The sequence below is a fragment of the Xyrauchen texanus genome, chromosome 48 (genome assembly GCF_025860055.1).
Source record: "Xyrauchen texanus isolate HMW12.3.18 chromosome 48, RBS_HiC_50CHRs, whole genome shotgun sequence".
In the NCBI taxonomy this organism is placed as follows: Eukaryota; Metazoa; Chordata; class Actinopteri; order Cypriniformes; family Catostomidae; genus Xyrauchen; species Xyrauchen texanus.
In genome coordinates, this window is record NC_068323.1 from 13,000,540 (window position 1) to 13,020,651 (window position 20,112).

Here is a 20,112-nt window from a genome sequence, read left to right on the forward strand (position 1 = left end):
CGGCTGATGTACACTCTGGTGCAGGGATGCTCGTCACTCCTACACGCATTTGCTGCAGCTAGATTATAACGTAGTGAATCACAATATATGTGTCACATTCACTGTGTGTATCTTATCATGGAGAAAATCGGTGATTATATATATTATATATTATAAATTATAGATGGATCGAAGTGAACATAAAGGCTATTATTTTATATCTATTGTTATTAATTGCTGATTTTTATAAAAATATGTTATTTTATAACTGACTGTTTACTGTTGAAGTAGTATTGGGAATCATCAAATTTCACTATCAATTACTGAAATTTTGGTATTGTGATAATGTGTATTCTTTATTGTACATGGTAGATCTTGCTGCAATAACATGATGAAAAAGTAGATCTCATCCCATAGAAGTGTGAGCACCCCTGCTATTAATGGTGGCGATGGAGGCATTTCTTTATTTGACTACCATATATGACATAAAATAATTACCATATTACAATAGCCTCCACCCCTACCCAGTGAAGTTTACATTTTAAGATCAAGGAAATCCACTGTTAAAAAGATACAAATAAACAAAAAAAATGTTAAAAAATTGCATGATGTTTTCAAAGTCAATGAGTAATCGTGATCTCAATATTGACCAAAATAATCGTGATTATGATTTTTGCCATAATCGAGCAGCCCTACTTCGTACATACTATTTTCTAACTTGAGAAACAATTATTATTATTATTTTTAAAAAACAATATATTTATTTTAAATACAACATTTTGTATTCCTGAAAAGACTTAATGTTCTTAGGAATGTTCTTCATCAACTGCACTTATCATCAATTGATAATTATCGGCTGTTCTAAAAAAAAAAAATCAAACAAATGTAAAGGTCAAATGTAGAAATGTAGAATGTACCAAAAACTAAGCATGAACTCTTGAGAAAACTTTTTTCAGTTTAAAACCACCAAGCACCAGGGAAATTAAGACCTAAAAGGTACTGAAAAAATATTATTGTTGTAAAGACTTGAATCTTTGAGGCAAGAATAAGCACTCTCCAGCACAAGGGCATTTCAGTGACATATAAATAAAGGACTGCACATTCACAAATAAGGGCCTTCATCTTATGAAACAAAATGGATTCATCAATGGATTCATTCAATGTGTTTATTTTGGGCATGGCTGTTATCCAGGAATCCCTTTCTCAGGAAACCTTGTTGGTCTTCACCCTCACTCAATCACTAAACCCCCTCTCTCAGGCTTTTTTTTTTTCTCTGAGTGCTACTATAGTGATGGCACAAAGCTGGACAACTTAAAGTTGGCAGTAGCAATTGTCAGAGCCTGAAAGATGACTTACTTAAGCAGTTTCAAAAGCACTGTTTATACGATTTCTGCATAAAGGACCTTTGTTTTCACATAGGTCTTAAAAGATGACTGGGACATGCCTGACTCATAATCAGGATGGACACAATTTCCCTACTGAGGAGCCAAAGTGAATGTGAACCTAAACTACTGTATGGTGTATGGTGGGCAACACAGTGGAGTTATTTGGTTTTAGAGTACAGTGCACTCAGCTAATCAGAGGCTCTTGTTGTAAATGTGTGTGTGTATGTGTATGTGTGCTATTAGAATATGTGAGGGATATGAAGGGGGTGTGGAGGCCTGAGAAGCTCTCTGCAATGCCAAGATTTTCCATAAACTCTTATGGAAAAGCAGGGAATGGTAAACAAGCAGGAGCTGGAGAGTGGCAGGGAGGTCTGGGTATTTGATCCATTTCACTAACAAGAACCATAACTCAATCTTGAGGAGAAGAGTGAGTCAGATTAAAAGGGATGTGGTAGACTGCAACAGGCCAAGCTGTTTACAGTCTAAGGTCCATTCAGTATCTTGGTTTGCATGGCCGGAGAACCCTGCAGTTTCAGTTCCAATAGTGTTGAAATTGCTTACCATTCATATATATATATATATATATCTTTATGTATCTAAAATGTATATGTAAAGCACTTTGAATTCCCATTGTGTATGAAATGTGCTATATAAAAAACTTGCTTTGCCTTGAAATTGTGTTTGTACTTTTAGAGCTGCTAGGGAACAAACACAACTTTGCTCTAAATTGATAGCGATAGCAATCCTGTCCATTTATACATCAATTTACTTTGACAGAATATGGAAGGGGACGTTTGTGTGTACAGCATGTTAGCTCAGTCTCTGCAATATTGCTAGAGAATCAGTACTTGATTTCTTAATTATTCATAAAGAAAAGGTCAATATAATGTGCCAGTTATGTTAGAAGACACAGATTTAAAGTAATTTTACTTCCTCTATACCAGTGTTTACCAATTTGTTTTTGCTGCAAGTTCCTCCATAGTACCATCAGTAAGGTTCAAGTACCCCTTCATCAACACAAAACCAAAGATGTGTACCAAAAGCTAAATTCAATTAATCGGTATTATTATTAATGCGGTCATATGAGCTTTAAAACTCGCAATTAGAACAGACTAATGCTGTTTTTATAGAGGGGAACTTTTAATTGATGGAGAAAAAGAAGTGACATAAAACTGAAAGCAAAAAAAAGCCAAAGCCATAAAGCATAACTAAGCCCACACAGTTTTCTAAGTTCCCATATTAATTTAAGTGAAAAATAAAAACGGACTACCTCAGGTAATATATATATATATATTTTTTTTTTGGTCAAATTCTTTTTCACATTTAAAGTTCTACATACTCAGCACAGTGACAACATCAAAATCACCATGACCACCTATTTCACTAAACCTTCTCTAGAATCGATGTTTGATAATCCATCTTCTAGAATAGAATATGGAGATGTGGGGTAATGTAATAATTACCAGAGCTTCTCAGCCATTTTAATCCTGTGCAAACGGGTCATTTCAGTCATTTTTCCGGACTTTTTATGGACTGCATGTTCCTCCGCCAGTAATAATTACAGTGTGATTTACCTACTATAAAACACCCTGTAAAAATAACCCCTAGTAATATAAATCCCATGCGAATTGAAATGTTGGTGAAAAGCCTGTGTCTGAAATGTATATTGGTCAAGAGAACATGCCAGAAAATGTAAGACACGCTTCACAACTTCAGACAATGCAGGCTGTTGTGTTTGTACTGATGCAGATTTTTCTCAAGCATTTTATGTTGTTGAGTGTTTATTTACCAGTCCTGCATTTCAGAACATATTTTCCGGAGGGACTAATAAAATAATGTGAACGGATTGTCTTTATTTTTTAATTCAAGAGTGTAATGTAGGATAAGGCTCATTAATGTCACCAGTTTTATTGTATTTAGCCAGATATTCCAATTAATTTCTTGTTATAATAAATCCCAGATACAGTAGCTCTATTTGATCATGTTTAATATTTCCTGCATAATTAATCAGCATGGTATACATTTTCCAATAGGTCAGTTACGCATCACAGCAGTGTGTAAGAATGCAGAAGACACACCCATCTCTATGATTTTTACAGTCATCGCTTATCCCGTGAGAATCGATGGTAAACATTACAGATGTCCGCAGTAATAATTACTTTAAAGACATACAGAATGTCCAGAAAACCAATCCTGTCCGAATAGGGCTTTTGACTTCTAGAATTGGTGTTCTAAAGTCTGTGTTAGAGAAGTAGACTTCTAGAATTGGTGTAAATCTCTTGCTCTGTCCCACTTTATCCCTCTCTTAGGCTTGATTAGCCTGATTAGGAGCTGGGTGTGAAGCATCACCGTCCTCTGGCGGAAGGCCGCGGCTGCTCCGTTGGGCTAGATGTTAGTGGCGAGGACTCTACTATGGCGCATCCCTCCTCCTTACCGGATTTCGGCACCAGTGTAAAGGGATTAATGGAAAGGAGGAGGCAAGAACCGGCTTAACGATATAAATAATATTTTAATGAAGAACTTAAACAAAAAGACAAACACACAAAGGTGTTGGACAGCTGCCCGTAAATCACTCTCTCCGTCCCACTGCAGCTTCCAGTCGGCCTTTATCCCTCTCTGAGGCTTGATTAGCCTGATTAGGGTCCAGGTGTGTAGCGTCATGACCCGGCCCCGCCCTCTGCCCTATCACAGCCTTATTCTCATAATAACCTGACTGTTTAAGCAACAGTATGTTTTATCTTAGCAGTGGTTAAGTCATTCAAACATCCACATCCACATTCATACTATGTTGCTCATTGATTGTCAAGTCATTCTGTCTTCCATAAGCAATTTATCCTTCCCGGCACAATGGACAAAATACATTTATAGAACACCAACATTCCACCAGGGACACTAATATAGACGGTACCAGCACTACACCCACTGTAAATCTAGGAAATGCTAATTTCAATACTGAGTGTGTTTCAGAAAGCATTGCCAGAAAACTCAGCAGAGGGATATTGAAACCTGAGGTCACAACCTGCCTATTTACATTGTTGAAAGGACTGTGGCCATGAATGTTTCATTCAGAACACAGAAATACTGTTGATTTTCAGTTTTAAGAATCCTGCTGTACAGTACATTATACTCTTATACATTATACTTCTTTGATGTTCCAAGATCTTTTAAGGCATGTCCGCCGAGCACTGCCAAATAACACAAAAATATATCAAACAAATCCTAGAAGACAACAACAAAAGCTCAGCAATTCTTCAAGGAAATGACTTAGGATATTGTTAAGCAACAGGCAAATTAATAATTTGACTTTGTACATTATAAAGCAACCACAAGGAACAAGGCGAGACTTCTTGGAAGGTCAGGCCACCCCCTCAATTTTTCTCCGCTGCTGAGCCAGCAAAACTTCTCCCAGGACCGTGGAGTGGCATTGGATAGATGAATGTGATTCATGTAACTTTTCCTTTGACATGTTATTTTTCTGATATAGCAGCAAATGTATATATATATATATATATATATATATATATATATATATATATATATATAAATAAATAAATAAACTTTATCTAAAAATCTAAAAGCAAAAAAAAAGCAAAGACCAAATGAATAAACTACACATTTGGTCAAAATTGAGTTATGACCAAAATCGTGTCTCTTAGAGTATGATCTTTCCTGTGAAATACAGATTTGTACATTCAGATTTGAAATACAGACTATGCTCAGGTCCAGACACAATTTTGAAAAACTGATAATAAAATAATTTGTCTGGACAATCAAAAATGACCTTAAAGACCCTTTTCTCAGTGTCAGTGTTGGTGCATGTATTGCACTTTGGATATGTAGGGCAGTATTATGTGCAGACAGGAAACAACCTTTGGGCAAAGTGCTTAAAACCAGAAATGTGAGGACATGCAGTTATGTATACTGGAGGGGAGAACGCATTCTGTCTACTACTGAGTGAGCGTACATGACCTCAGCTGACAGTAATTGTCTTTCATTCCTGAGAGAGTGGATCAGAATCAGAATGTGCTTTATTGACAAGTATGCTTATACACACAAGGAATTTGTCATGATGACAGAAGCTTCCAGTGCAAAGAGAATACAAAAAATATACATATGCAACTTATACATACAAAAATTTTAAATATACATATAAACATATACTTAAACAGTGAAATAAGAATAGAAAATAAGATAAATACTGTATATAGATGAAACTACAGTAGGGCAATAATGTTCAATTATGATATATACCGATATACAGTTATGTGCAAGGTAATTTAATGTATTGTGCAGAAGAGGTAAGATATGTCAAATAAATATATATGGAATATAAATATGAATGAATAGTTGAATATGCATATGATTGTATTGCCACAATGGAGAGTATTGGGGGCAGTTTTAACTGTTCATAAGGTGAATGGCCTGAGGGAAGAAACTGTTCTTGTGCCTGACTGTTCTGGTGCTCAGAGCTCTGAAGCGCTGGGCAGAGGGCAACAGATCAAAAGGATAGGGTGCTGGGTGAATGGGGTTCAAAGATTTTTCCAGCCCTTTTCCTCACTCTGGAGTTCTTGGAGGGTGGGAAGGTGAGAACCAGTAATCCGCTCAGCAATCCAGACTATCCTTTGAATTCTTCTGATGTCTGACATGGTAGCAGAACCAAACCAGACAGTTATCAAAGAGCAGAGGACAGACTCAATGACTGCTGAGTAGAACTGGATCAGCAGCACCTGTGGCAGCTTGAACTTCCTCAACTGGCAAAGGAAGTACAACCTCTACTGGGCCTTTTCACAATGGAGTCAATGTGGGTCTTCCACTTCAGGTCCTGTGAGATGGTAGTGCCCAGGAACCTAAATTTCTTCCCTGCAGCCAAAATGCTGTTTAGAATGGTCAGCAGGGTCGATGGGGTGTTCCTCTTAAAGTCCACTATCGTCTCCATTGTTTTGAGCACATTTAGCTCCAGCTTGTTTTGACTGCACCAGTGAGCCAACCGTTCAACCTCACTTCTATATGCAGACTCGTCGTCATCTTGGATGAGGCCGATAACTGTAGTATCATCTGCAAACTTCAGGAGCTTGACAGATGGGTCCTTAGCAGTGCTGCCATTTGTGTAAAGGGAGAAGAGTATTGGGGAGAGCACACATCCCTGGGGGGAACCAGTGTTGATTGTACATGTGTTGGAAGGGAATTTCCCCAGTCTCACTAACTGCTGCCTATCAGTCAGAAAGCTGGTAATCCACAGACAGATAGAGATGGGAACCAAGAGCTGGGTTAATTTATTCCATAGGAGAGCAGGGATGATGGTGTTGAAAGATGAACTGAAGTCCACAAATAGGATCCTTGCATAAGTTCCTGGTCTGTCTAGATGTTGAAGTATGTGATGCAGTCCCATATTAACAGAATCATATAAAGACCTGCTATATCGATAGGCAAACTGCAGGGGATCCAGAAAGGGTCCAGTGATGTCCTTAAGGTGGGCCAACACCAGTTTCTCAAATGACTTCATGACCACAGATGTCAGGGCGACAGTTCTGTAGACATTAAGTCCTGCAATCTTGGGTTTCTTTGGGACAGGGAAGATGGTGGAGCGTTTGAAGCATCTGGGAACTTCACAGTTCTCCAGCGATGTATTGAAGATCTGTGTGAAGATTGGGGCCAGCTGGTCAGCACAGGGTTTTAGACAAGTGGGTGAATCTATAGTAAAACACATTTAGGTCGTCAGCAAGTAGTTGATTCCCTACAGTATTGGGGGAATGGTGTCTTGTAGTTGGTAATGTCTTTCAGGCCACTCCACACTGATGCAGGTTTGTTAGCAGAAAACTTGTTTTCCAGCTTTTCAGAGTAGCTTCTTTTAGCTATTCTAATCTCCTTTGTATGTGTTTTTTTGTCCTGACTCTATACAAGATTCAATGATCCAGTGTATTTCTGTCTCTGGTTGGGGATGTAATGCGCTGTCTGTATTTGGGCAATTCATGTGTGAGGCTTGCTTTGTTAAAATCCCCAAGAATAATAATAAGTGAGGGTGTTGTTGCTCTGTGTCTGTGATGTGATCTGCCAGCTGTTTGCAGCGCTGCGCTCACACACGCTTGTGGAGGAATATACGCACTCACCAGAATAAACTAGGAAAACTCCCGTGGCAAGTAGAAAGGCTTACAGTTGAGGAAGACCACTTCTAAATTAGGGCAGCACATCTTCTTCAACGCTGTTAAATCTGTACACCAACTTGTTGTATTGATGTAAAAGAATGTTCCACCGCCATTTTACCCATTAACTTGTGATAGCCTGCTCTGAACAGCTGAAAGCCCAGCAGATGTAATGCACTGTCTGGAATGTGTTCAGTTAGCAAAGTCCTTATTTGTATGGGTTAGGAGAAGTAGTTTGTCCGTTTTGTTAGGAAGAGAGTGGACATTTGCTAGACGTATGCTTGGCAGCGTGGTTCAGAAGCCGCGTTGACCAGCGCACCACTCGCTTCACTGGTTTGCTTCTTTTAACACACTTGTACAGCACTGCAGCTACTCCAACGAAAATATCCAACAAAACATCAGAATGATCAAAAATCTGGTGTTTGCTGCCGAATATTTAATAGTTCAAGAGTGGATAAAACTTTTCCATCCTAATTAAGCCTGCTTGTGATCACACATAAAAATATCACCAAATACACACAGTAAATGATAAATCCCTCAGAGATTTGAGGGTCATTGTCAGATTGTCACAGTAAATTCTATGATTGTTCCATGGTTTCTTCAGCCTTTCATTATACTTATCTGTATATAAATGTATATAAATGTTGTCATCTCATGAATGTTACATTTTATGTGTTTAACATGGTTCTTTCTGCATTTACAGAAATGCAATGTGCTCACAAAGAGACATAATTAAGGAAGAACATTTTGCATTCCTTCTCTATCCTTCCTGAATCAGGCAGACTGACCTGAACTCCATAACCTGCTGTCCGCAAAATAAATGCTACAATGCTCTGACACTTTCCAGCCCGGGAAACAGAGAATTTCAGTTCTATTTGGTTTTGGATGTGGTCCTCGGCAAAACCAAGGCTGCTTTAAAGCCTGCTGAGGAGTGTTAGGGTTGGGTTGGGTTGGGTGAGGATGAACAAACTTTCTAAAGCCTGTTTTTGATTCGGCAGACACCACAATGCATCATCAGCATAAAAATTAACGTCCAAAGGCAGGAAATAACGACGAAGTGACGAACATGGCAAAATATCCTGGCATTAACTAAGTTTGTGATTTATAGTAGAAGAGCTTTGAAAATCAGTACAGGGGGGAAATAAAGACTAGTACGGTAGAGATGAGGTGGCAAAGCTTCTCTGTGGGGACCACCAGAAATGCATCATTTACTGTAAGCTTGCGTAATTATTTCCTGTATGAAATATAAGGAAAAAAGATGCACTGCGAGACAAGCTGGTGGCCACACTCAGTAAGATGATTAAAGCTGCCGTGTTTGTGTGTATGTGTGTGAATATGCAAGATGGGGGTGTATATAAAAATACACATCCACTGACACTCCTGTACTGTAATAAAGCCTCATTAATATGACAGTGTGTCAGGTTACACCACAGCATGACACTCATTGAACCTCTCCAACCAACATTGACGGGAAAACTGCAGACGAGCATGAAGCATCATTTCCAGACTATTACTTCAAGCTTCCTGATGTGCTTTATGTCCTATTTAGTTTTAGGATGAGGGAAAGAAAATAGAAAGAATAAATAAAGAAATAGATGGCAAACAGAGAGAAGAATGAATGAACAAGTGAACAATGCCAAAAAAAAAAAGAACGAGCAATGGCAAACAGACAATAGAAAGACTGAGCAATGGCAGAAGAAAAAACGTAGAGGGAAGAAATAAAAAGATGGAAAAATGGAGAAAGGAAAGACAGAATGAATGATAGAATAAGGCAAACAGAGAAGAACAAACAAACAAACAATGATAAACAAATGAAAGAAAGAAAACAGAAGAAAATGGCAAATGTAGAAAAGAAAGATGGCAAAAGGACAATAAAAGGACCACAAACAGTGAAAACATGCAATCGAACAATGAATCGACAAACTGAAGAATGAAATAAAAAGAAAATGGAGAGAAGAAGGATGGCAAATGGAAAGATAGAAAAAGATGGCAAACAAACAAGAACAATGGAAAGAAAGAAAAAGAAAAATGACAGAAAGAAGAAAGAAAGACAGAAAGATGGCAAATGGAGAAAGACAGAATTAAAGTAAAAGCGGCAATCAGAGAGAAGAACAAACAAATGAACAATTATGAACAAAACTAAATATTTATGGTGATGGGGCAATGTAGAGTTGAAGGTTATGCTTATGGTCGTCAATTTGAGAGGAAAAGTCTTATTTTGCCTTTACATCACACTCTTCCAGTAAGACATAAGCGTTGCCCTGCTTCAGGGCCAAAATAGAGCCCCAAACTCAATCCATGACGATTATAATGTAAGAAATTGCTCCAATGACAATTTAAAATTACAAGATATTCCAATAAATGTCACTTTCACTAAGTGATTATTACAGATTCATATGCAGAGCGATAAAAGTGCAATGCAATAAGAACGGCAAACAGAAAATAAAAAAGAAGAAACAATGGGAAACAGACAGAAGAAAGAAATATTGAGTACAATGCAATATATTATATTATATATTATTTATATGCATTGAGAAAAATTTGCAAAAATCACGTCAAATTTCAAAACCTAAAAAAACAAACAAGTTTGGCTGTGGTTCATCCATTTCCTGGAGTTGACGCAATGGCTTCTATTAGTGTAATTTAACAACAATACCAAGACATCAAAACCAATGCAAACTTTTAAACAAAAATGCTAACATGCAAAATCTGTGATTATGATTCGCATAATCACAAAGAGACATAATTAAGGAAGAACATTTTGCATTCCTTCTCTATCCTTCCTGAATCCCAATGTGGTTTTGTCCACTGGGCAGACTGACCTGAACTCCATAACCTGCTGTCCGCAAAATAAATCCTGCAATGCTCTGACACTTTCCAGCCTGGCAAACAGAGAATTTCAGTTCTATTTGGTTTTGGATGTGGTCCTCGGCAAAACCAAGGCTGCTTTGGAGCCTGCTGAGGAGTGTTAGGGTTGGGTTGGGTGAGGATGAACAAACTTTCTAAAGCCCATTTTCCATTCGGCAGACGCCGCCATGCATCGTCAGCATAAACATTAACGTCCAAAGGCAGGAAATAACGACGAAGCGACGAACATGGCAAAATATCCTGGCATTAACTAAGTTTGTGATTTATATTAGAAGAGCTTTGAAAATCAGTACAGGGGGGAAATAAAGACTAGTACGGTAGAGAAGAGGTGACAAAGCTTCTCTGTGGGGACCACCAGAAATGCATCATTTACTGTAAGCTTGCGTAATTATTTCCTGTATGAAATATAAGGAAAAAAGATGCACTGCGAGACAAGCTGGTGGCCACACTCAGTAAGATGATTAAAGCTGCCGTGTTTGTGTGTATGTGTGTGAATATGCAAGATGGGGGTGTATATATAAAAACACACATCCACTGACACTCCTGTACTGTAATAAAGCCTCACTAATATGACAGTGTGTCAGGTTACACCACAGCATGACACTCATTGAACCTCTCCAACCAACATTGACGGGAAAACTGCAGACGAGCATGAAGCATCATTTCCAGACTATTACTTCAAGCTTCCTGATGTGCTTTATGTCCTATTTAGTTTTAGGATGAGGGAAAGAAAATAGAAAGAATAAATAAAGAAATAGATGGCAAACAGAGAGAAGAATGAATGAACAAGTGAACAATGCCAAAAAAAAAAAAAAAGAACGAGCAATGGCAAACAGACAATAGAAAGACTGAGCAATGGCAGAAGAAAAAACGTAGAGGGAAGAAATAAAAAGATGGAAAAATGGAGAAAGGAAAGACAGAATGAATGATAGAATAAGGCAAACAGAGAAGAACAAACAAACAAACAATGATAAACAAATGAAAGAAAGAAAACAGAAGAAAATGGCAAATGTAGAAAAGAAAGATGGCAAAAGGACAATAAAAGGACCACAAACAGTGAAAACATGCAATCGAACAATGAATCGACAAACTGAAGAATGAAATAAAAAGAAAATGGAGAGAAGAAAAGAAAGATGGCAAACGGAAAGATAGAAAAAGATGGCAAACAAACAAGAACAATGGAAAGAAAGAAAAAGAAAAATGACAGAAAGACGAAAGAAAGACAGAAAGATGGCAAATGGAGAAAGACAGAATTAAAGTAAAAGCGGCAATCAGAGAGAAGAACAAACATATGAACAATTATGAACAAAACTAAATATTTATGGTGATGGGGCAATGTAGAGTTGAAGGTTATGCTTATGGTCGTCAATTTGAGAGGAAAAGTCTTATTTTGCCTTTACATCACACTCTTCCAGTAAGACATAAGGGTTGCCCTGCTTCAGGGCCAAAATAGAGCCCCAAACTCAATCCATGACGATTATAATGTAAGAAATTGCTCCAATGACAATTTAAAATTACAAGATATTCCAATAAATGTCACTTTCACTAAGTGATTATTACAGATTCATATGCACAGTGATAAAAGTGCAATGCAATAAGAACGGCAAACAGAAAATAAAAAAGAAGAAACAATGGGAAACAGACAGAAGAAAGAAATATTGAGTACAATGCAATATATTATATTACATATTATTTATATGCACTGAGAAAAATGTGCAAAAATCACGTCAAATTTCAAAACCTAAAAAAGATTGGCTGTGGTTCATCCATTTCCTGGAGTTGACGCAATGGCTTCTATTAGTGTAATTTAACAACAATACCAAGAAATCAAAACCAATGCAAACTTTTAAACAAAAATGCTAACATGCAAAAACTGTGATTATGATTCGCATAACAAGCAAATACAATATTGCGCCAATTTAAGAGGCAAATCCAAGAATCATCTGCTTCCACCTCTTACTGGAACTGGAGCAGTTGTGTGTTGTCATACTGACAACTAACAGACAACACTGACAGATTTGAATACAACCAATCCATAATGTCAAATTACAGAATAATTGAGAAGACTAAACTGTCTATGGCAATAATTGTCATTTAGAGCCAACTGACAGCTCACCGATAAAACCTTTGCGCAGTTTGTTTGACAGCTGGGTAAGAGTTAAAAGCTCAAACCAGCTCAAACCTATGCTTGACAAGGAAATATATCATTTTATCTCTACAAGGAAATCATTTGGGGAAAAGAAAAGTAGAGCGTCAGACAAGAAGACAACATCTTTCCTGACAATCACAGGCAATCAAACCTGAATTTCCAACCCTTTAAGTTTGTTCATTCATGTCATCAAATTCTACTATACTGACAATTTGGTTAAAATCCTAAAAGTCATAATTTGACAAATGGCATGTAATGTGCTTGACTGAACATCAGATCAAATTTAAAGATTTACAAATAACAGTACAAACGTTATGGCCATCTACCTTGGGAGGTGGACGTCCCAGTTGTGCATAAAACTTAGTCCAAAACTGCATTAGTGACATGAGTCCAGTCACTGTCGTTCACCTCCTGAAAACAGCAGATCCTTCCATGTGTTGGAGAAGGAATAGGCAAGTTTACAGCTGCAACATTCCCAAAGACAGTGCAAAAGCGAGAGAGCAAAAGAGAAAGGCAGAGATAGTGAGAGAGACGGATAGAAAGCACTTCCAAAGCTGTCCTCCAAAAACAACTCTCACATGCACAACAGGTACGTATGTAGACCCGTGAGCAAGACCCTATGCCCTTCCTAGTGAAAAAGGAGTGACAGGTATTTGTATAGAGGTTTAGTTATATTGATTGTGGTTTAGTTCCTCATTGCTAAAGGTGGTGGAGAGGGGAGGGGAGCTGAGAGAGGGGGAGGGTTGAGGAGGAGCTTTCAGGAAATGATGCTTTTGTTGGTAAGTGACTAGAGTTACTGGCAGTCAGGCCCTCTTTACAGTACATGGTGTAACTCAACCGCATTCGTAGTGTAAACAGTGCAGCGCTATGGTTCTCCAGAGCACTGTGGCGGCTGCAGAGCCTCTGTTTAACGCTGGCAGATCATTATTTAATGAATATGTTTAGTAGCTCACTGCTGAGTGCATTATTTCAGTCTGTGATTTTTCTTTTGTCTTCCCCCTCAAGCCTGGAGAAGATACTTCATCACTTATGAATGGAAAACAATCAAGGCAATTAGTTTTACGCAGCACACAAGTCAAAGCAAATGAGTTAACAGATGGACTGGGATGAACATGCAGATAATTTTATGACTCTGTAAATGTCAGCTCTAGTGTTTTGAAATAGCCAGCCTGGTCTAATGAAATTTACGTGAACATGACAACATTTTTAAATAAAAGTTTCATGCTGTATATCCAGGTTTCCAGTTAAATGGCTGGGGGGCGCCAAAAGCAAGTAAAACGGTGTCGTATTCAGGTGCGGTTTTCAGGTGAATATTAGATTGTTTTCTTTTTTTTTTAAACATACCTCCCTAACCTAAAACTTTTGCATGGACCTAACCAATAGTGTTTTAAAATAAATTATAAATGAGACGTTTAAAAAAAGACATCCTTACCAAATCAATGCCTAAGTGTAACCATTAGTGTTTTTGTTTAATGTAGAAGCGAAATGAAAAAGTAAATTTTTTGAAGCAACCACATCACCATGACTCTGTTATTTCACATGTCAGCTTGAGTTCATGGCTGGATTTGAACCACAGTCCTCCAACTCTGAAGTCCAACACCATATCAGGTGAGCTACTGTGTAAGCTATCTGAGCTGGAATAGGTGTATATATGTAGGTGAGTCCGTCATAAAAGCGGTAAAAATGTATTGTTTTTCAAAATATGCGTATGAGTAAAGTTGTGTCGATATCATAAAATAGCAAGTTCTTAGTACTAGGGAGAAAAATAAGCATTAATAAAGTCTTAATTAGCCATTTAATTCATGATTTGAGTGAAAGTGAATAAAACACACAGTTGGTGTAGCGCCTCTAGAGTATAACACATTTTGCAGAAATGTAGGTTTTGAAGAGTAAGGTTTTCATTATGAGACCATAAAGTGTGTTATGGAAGTAGTAATAAAAATTAGTAGTCATTTGCTTGCAAAGGCTTTGAATAAACACTGTGGTTAGGAGTGGTGTGCGGGGGGGATTCACTAAGTATGAATTGTACTAGTTTAGCACCTGATTCAAATGTGTCCACAAAATCTGTGCTGAAACAAATTTGCTCGGCACAATTCTGATCTTGCAGGACAGTTCTGAGCGCTATAAAACGGAGGGTGCAGCAGACCACCAAGATCTGGCTCATTCTGCCAGAATGTACAACATAACTCCACTACTGAGATCCAGATGCCTGAATTATCTATTTAACATGCCAAAAGTTCATTTATGATTATGCTGGCCATCTAGATATATGCCAGGTTTTAACACTCGTCAACACCATTTGATAATTATTTGATGAATTACTGCTGCCATGATTAATAGAAAATTTACCCAAACATCTTTTTTTTAAAAAATTCAGTTTAACGCCTGCTTTCCTTGGGTGGTAATAGTGCAATGAAAGTGCACCAGGCAAAAAGTTTAGAGTTTTGTGAATAAAGCGCAATCTATAATGAGCCCAATTTACGAAGAGAGAAGCTGTGTTAGCTCGAATAGAAATGATAATGACATAGCACTGTTTTATCGCTGATTGTGCCTGCTTAAACTAGATTGTGGGTGGTTACAGAATAAGTCGCAGGTTTTTGCGCTGAAATACCGTGCACAATAGTGTTGCAACTGTTTAGTAAATTCGCCCCTGAGTACCCCTACTCAACACCGTTAAAAAATTAGACAACTGCCTGGGTTCCAGAAAGCTATTTTTTATCATCTTACGGAAAACATCATGCTATTTTAGAAAGTATAATCAGTTTGGAGTCCTGTGGCCCAGCCATAGTGATGGCTCATAATAGAAATCAATGTCTTCTAGAAGCATATCATGGCCATAAGTAGCCGGTGACTGGTAGCCTCAGCGACAGAATGGCGCCTTGCTTTGGAGTCATGATTATGAATAGACTACGACGAGCAGTGATTCAGTTTTATTGAGATTTTGGTAAAGATGAGTCATCAATTATTGGTTTTAAGTATGGTTAATATCCTTCCATTGAGTGGGTGGTAAGATGGAGCGAGCAATGTAGCTTTTGTTTATTTCCATCAAAGATTTTAAATGTGCCGTTATTTGACACGTTACTTTTATAGTCAGAATGTTGTTCCTGAACATGCCAAAAAAACAAACAAAAAAAACATTAAAAAGGTGTCTAGAAACTGCGTCACACATTTAAAAAAAATGGGTCACATTTAGTGGTGGCCCATATATGACATTTTAAGAGGACATCATTTTTTTTTTCAATTTATGTGAAAAGTTGAACTCTATGAAATGTAATTTCACTGAAAATACATGCATGGTTAACAATGCAAGATTTGTAAATCTAAATGTAATATGTACATTTTGCGCTCAGATGTTTAGTTTATAAAAAGTCTACAAATGGGACACCAATTCATGATTTTTCATACAATATCCAAGAACAGATTTGCTGAAGGAATGATATGGAAGAGAAAAGACAAATAGTTAAAAAATATATCTTCTTTAAAGGCGTCCCAGTTAATGGCTTCCAGTTAAGAGTACATTTTGTGTAGGATAAATTAACGACTGTCCGTTTCTTCTTAAATCCACTTATGGCAATTCAGATGTGACAACCTCCCACTTGAGGCCATCTAAACACTTGAATGAATGAATCTCTGCATCAAACGCTTTCATGAAAAAGTAGTTTATGATTTTTTTCCCCAAAGACCCTTAAAGCCTACAGATGATGCATTCGCTTCAAAGCGTGCCTGCATTTGGAGAATGTAAAAACCTTGTCAACAAGCTTTTCTCTTGCCTTTGTGGTCACCCTGCGGTTTCACATTCTGTTGAGTTGTAGAGTTCAGGTAAGCTCTGTTTTCCTTTAGTTTGTGAAGCAATATGACAAACATACTGTTTCATCAAAGCAAATAAAAACGAGAGATGCTTCCACGCAAGCTCAATCAGAGAGAGCTGAGCAAATTAATATTTTAATGAATGAATGATAATCTGTAGTTACATCTGCCTTCATAATACATGAATTAACAAATTGTTTATTTTTATAAACCCAGGTGCACGTACGAACAAATAAGTGAGCACAACTTCACAGTGCAGTTTTGAAGAGTTCAGTCACAGACTCTTAACGCACCTGGCTGTGTTCTGCTTTTGCATGGCTGCCCATTTATCAGCAACCTCAGGGCAGGTGCAAATGCATGCGTGACAGGTGACAATAATCCTTTATGCATGTACAGCCACATCATGAGAAAGAGCCTATGTGAAACAGAAATACAGCACTGTGCTGATGCTTATCTCAATGTGGGATCATTTATAGCTCATTTAAATGTGATGTAATCATGCTTTAATATTTGCATGTGTAGATTAGTGGAGGATCTAATGTAAAATAACAAGTTCAATTCCCACTAAAGACACCACAAGGCCACGGCTGCAACAAGGTATACGGCACTTTTCTGCTCTAGGGACGTGCAAAACTACACTTTTTCATAAATGGACTTGTCTACTACTAGGTCTTAAAGAGATAGATCACCCAAAAATGACAATTCTCTCATCATTTACTCACCTAACTGGTACTTTTTAGACTGTGAAACTCCACCATAGCTGTTTGCTATTTAAATAGCTTGCAAAAAGCTCTGGGCAGAGAGCATATCAGATTTGTGGTCTGTCTTTATTTTGATTCTACACTCGCACATCCTGTAAACAACAACTTGTGTCTCTAAACAAAAAGAGGAAGTCTTGAGAGAGCTTCACATGATGAGGAACTACATCCTGAACAAGCCCATAGCTTTGAAAGTTTATTTACAAGAGGAGTCTTCAGTAACACTTATTGGAAATGGGTGTGCACAAATTATCTGGAAGTGAATGGGGCATGGATTCGGCTGAATTCATTTGAAAGGCGTGCCCGTGTCTTGGTCTCGTTAACTAGACATGACCTCTTGAGTTATACTTTCTTCATGTCAGTGTGATGAAGAGTCTTTCCTCAGCCGGAGCTGGGAATGCTGGGCAACAATGCTGTATATTACCATGGAAATTTTTTTTTGTCTTTGAGTCAGTCTCAAGACAATATAAATGATTATTTCCTGCTGTACTTGATAAATGAGGAAGGAAAGGTTCTTTTTCAACAAATAGCATTTTCTCTCACATATTTCATTAGCATGGATTTATGCAATAAAACCAATAATGCTTAAAAGTAACAAAAAGCAATAAAGCAGTTATGATAACCACATTTGTAAAATTTCTGAAGAAAATGTGAGAAGTGCTTTCACACAAAATCCTTTCACCATGATGCTTGGGCATTTTCTAAGGCATTGCTATTCGGTAGCTAAGGTGTTCTGGCTTGTTATGGCGTTGCTATGTCATATGAATTAATGGATTTGTAATGGGAATTTAAGTGTCAGTTCACCTCTTCAACCAATGAATCTAGCTTGCATGCAAGTACGTCTTAGTTTATATACGTGCAATGCATTGAGAGCACTTGGCAGCACATAAACTCCTCGGGACGAAGCTTGAAAAAAGGTGGCGGAAAATAAATTAGGTGTACTGTAAAAAATGATTTTAATGTATTAGAATGAATGAGATTTGAGCAGGGCATTCTTTGAGACAGTCTCCTTACACTCTCAAACTACTTATATATTTGCATATATCAGAATATTTTGTAATATGCTTTAAACATGTTTGCTCCATACTTACTGTATAATCAACCACTTAAATCAATAGTCTTATACTAGTCTTATAGATTTGCAATGCTCCCTTGGATTAGAGTTCACAAAACTGAACATTCTCTCATCATATACTCACCCTCATGCCATCCCAGATGTGTATGACTTTCTTTCTTCTGCAGAACACAATGGAAAAAGTATTTCTCAGCTCTGTAGGTCCATACAATGCATGTGAATGTGTGGAAAAAAAAAAAAAAAAAAAAAGAGAAAGGGCAAAATTACTCGTACTCCAGACAACTCTGGTGGTTAAATCCATATCTTTAGAAGTGATATGATAGGTGTGGGTAAGAAACAGTCCTTTTTTATGTACATTATATTCCCTGCTCAGTCAATTTTCACTTTACTTCACATTCTCATTCTGCTTCTTCAGTATTTGGTGATTCACATCCTTCTTGCATTATCGCCCACTAATGGGCAGGGAGGAAAATGTATGACTTTTTTTATTAATCTGTTTCTCAACCACTCCTATCATATCATGTCTGAACACATGGATTTAACCACTGGAGTCTTATGGATTACTTTATTGCTCCCTTTATGTGGATTTTGGAGTTCCAAACTTTTGGCCACTGTTCACTTGCATTGTGAGGACCTGAAATATTATTTTAAATATCTTTAAATAATTTGTGTTCAGAAGAAAGAAAGTCACACATCTGGGATGGTATGAGGGAGAATAAATGATGAGAGAATTTACATTTTTGGGTGAACTATTCCTTAAGTGCACAGTCTTATACCTTCGTCTTTTTGTCTGATTTTCAAATGCTTTTTTACTTTTATTTTACAAATCAAAGTTTGTGAAATCACCTTGGAGTTGTTTGGATTAGTTCAGGTCTTGGAACTCTTTTATGAAGGATTTTATTAAATGTTTACACTTAATGCAGTTGATTTAGCATTAGCACATGCTTTATTGTAAGTCTATGGATTTATTTTACCTGTTTAATCAACTGCAATGCAAAAATTGTATGTTTGATCGCTTAGAAAAATACTAGTATGCCTCTCCTTAACAAGCTGCATGATTTGAGGTATTGTGCTTTTTTTTTGGTAGCAGAAATGTTTTTCTATTTTTGTTGACCACCCATCACTTACACTTAGGTGACGTTAGGCCTGAATTTAGCTTTATTTTTGTCTTTTCATTCAGCCCACTGAGACTGAAATAAGTTTATCAATTTAGCCAATGATGTCATGTTCCTGTTACAAACACTGAAGTAAACTTAGCTACGCCAAAGCGGGAACCCAAAACCACCGCTTGAATGATTTTGTTAAAGTGTCAGAGTGCATGGCGATTAAAGCGCTGCAGTGCTGCCCGGAGCCAGAAATTTGCCACTGTTGTTTCACTCCTACACACTGAACGTGGCAAAGAGCCGTAGGGCATAAAATAAACAGCTCGTACTCATCTGGTCTTACAGATTGCAGGGGTCAGGAGAGTGTATTCAGTTTTAGAACAACTCTCTCATTATGTTCCAGATGTACAAGTCGACACATGACCAGAATAAGGTGTGACACAACATTTAAATGAGTAAGTCATTTTTAGCCCACAAAAGAAGAAACATTACATGCACATTGGTCAGCATGTGTTCTTTACAGACTTATGGACTGTCCTGTTTGGACTGTTTCCTTTGTTCTTTTGTATAAAACTATTCGTGTTGCCATATAGGTAGTTAGGTAAACAGGTGTTGCATGTCATAGCTTACTAAACACTAGAATAGACTTTACTGTTGAACTTTCAAAACATGGTTCTTTATGGAACCTAAAAAATGGCTTTTGGCACCACAAAGGATTGTGCTATGGTTAAAAGTCAAAGAAACCTAATTTGGTGCTACTTAGAACTTTACACATAAAACTGTGATTTGCACAAGCTGCAGATCAGGGATTATAGAGAAACTGTATATGGAAAGAAAAAATTGATTTA

The 20,112-nt window shown here is 37.4% G+C and overlaps 1 protein-coding gene across 3 annotated transcripts in view; it reads right to left on the reverse strand.

Moving 5' to 3' along the window:
• LOC127639854 (protein strawberry notch homolog 2-like) overlaps window positions 1-20,112 on the reverse strand; it is a 62,177-nt gene that overhangs the window by 14,526 nt on the left and 27,539 nt on the right. The window contains exon 1 of one of the 3 annotated variants that reach the window (XM_052122151.1): window positions 12,848-13,217. The exons of the other annotated variants lie outside the window; for them this stretch is intronic. Within the exon in view, the coding sequence (XP_051978111.1) occupies window positions 12,848-12,907 (60 nt within the window). The 5' untranslated portion in view covers window positions 12,908-13,217. Of the gene's footprint in view, window positions 1-12,847; window positions 13,218-20,112 lie in introns of those variants that run through there. 3 annotated transcript variants of the gene reach the window in all.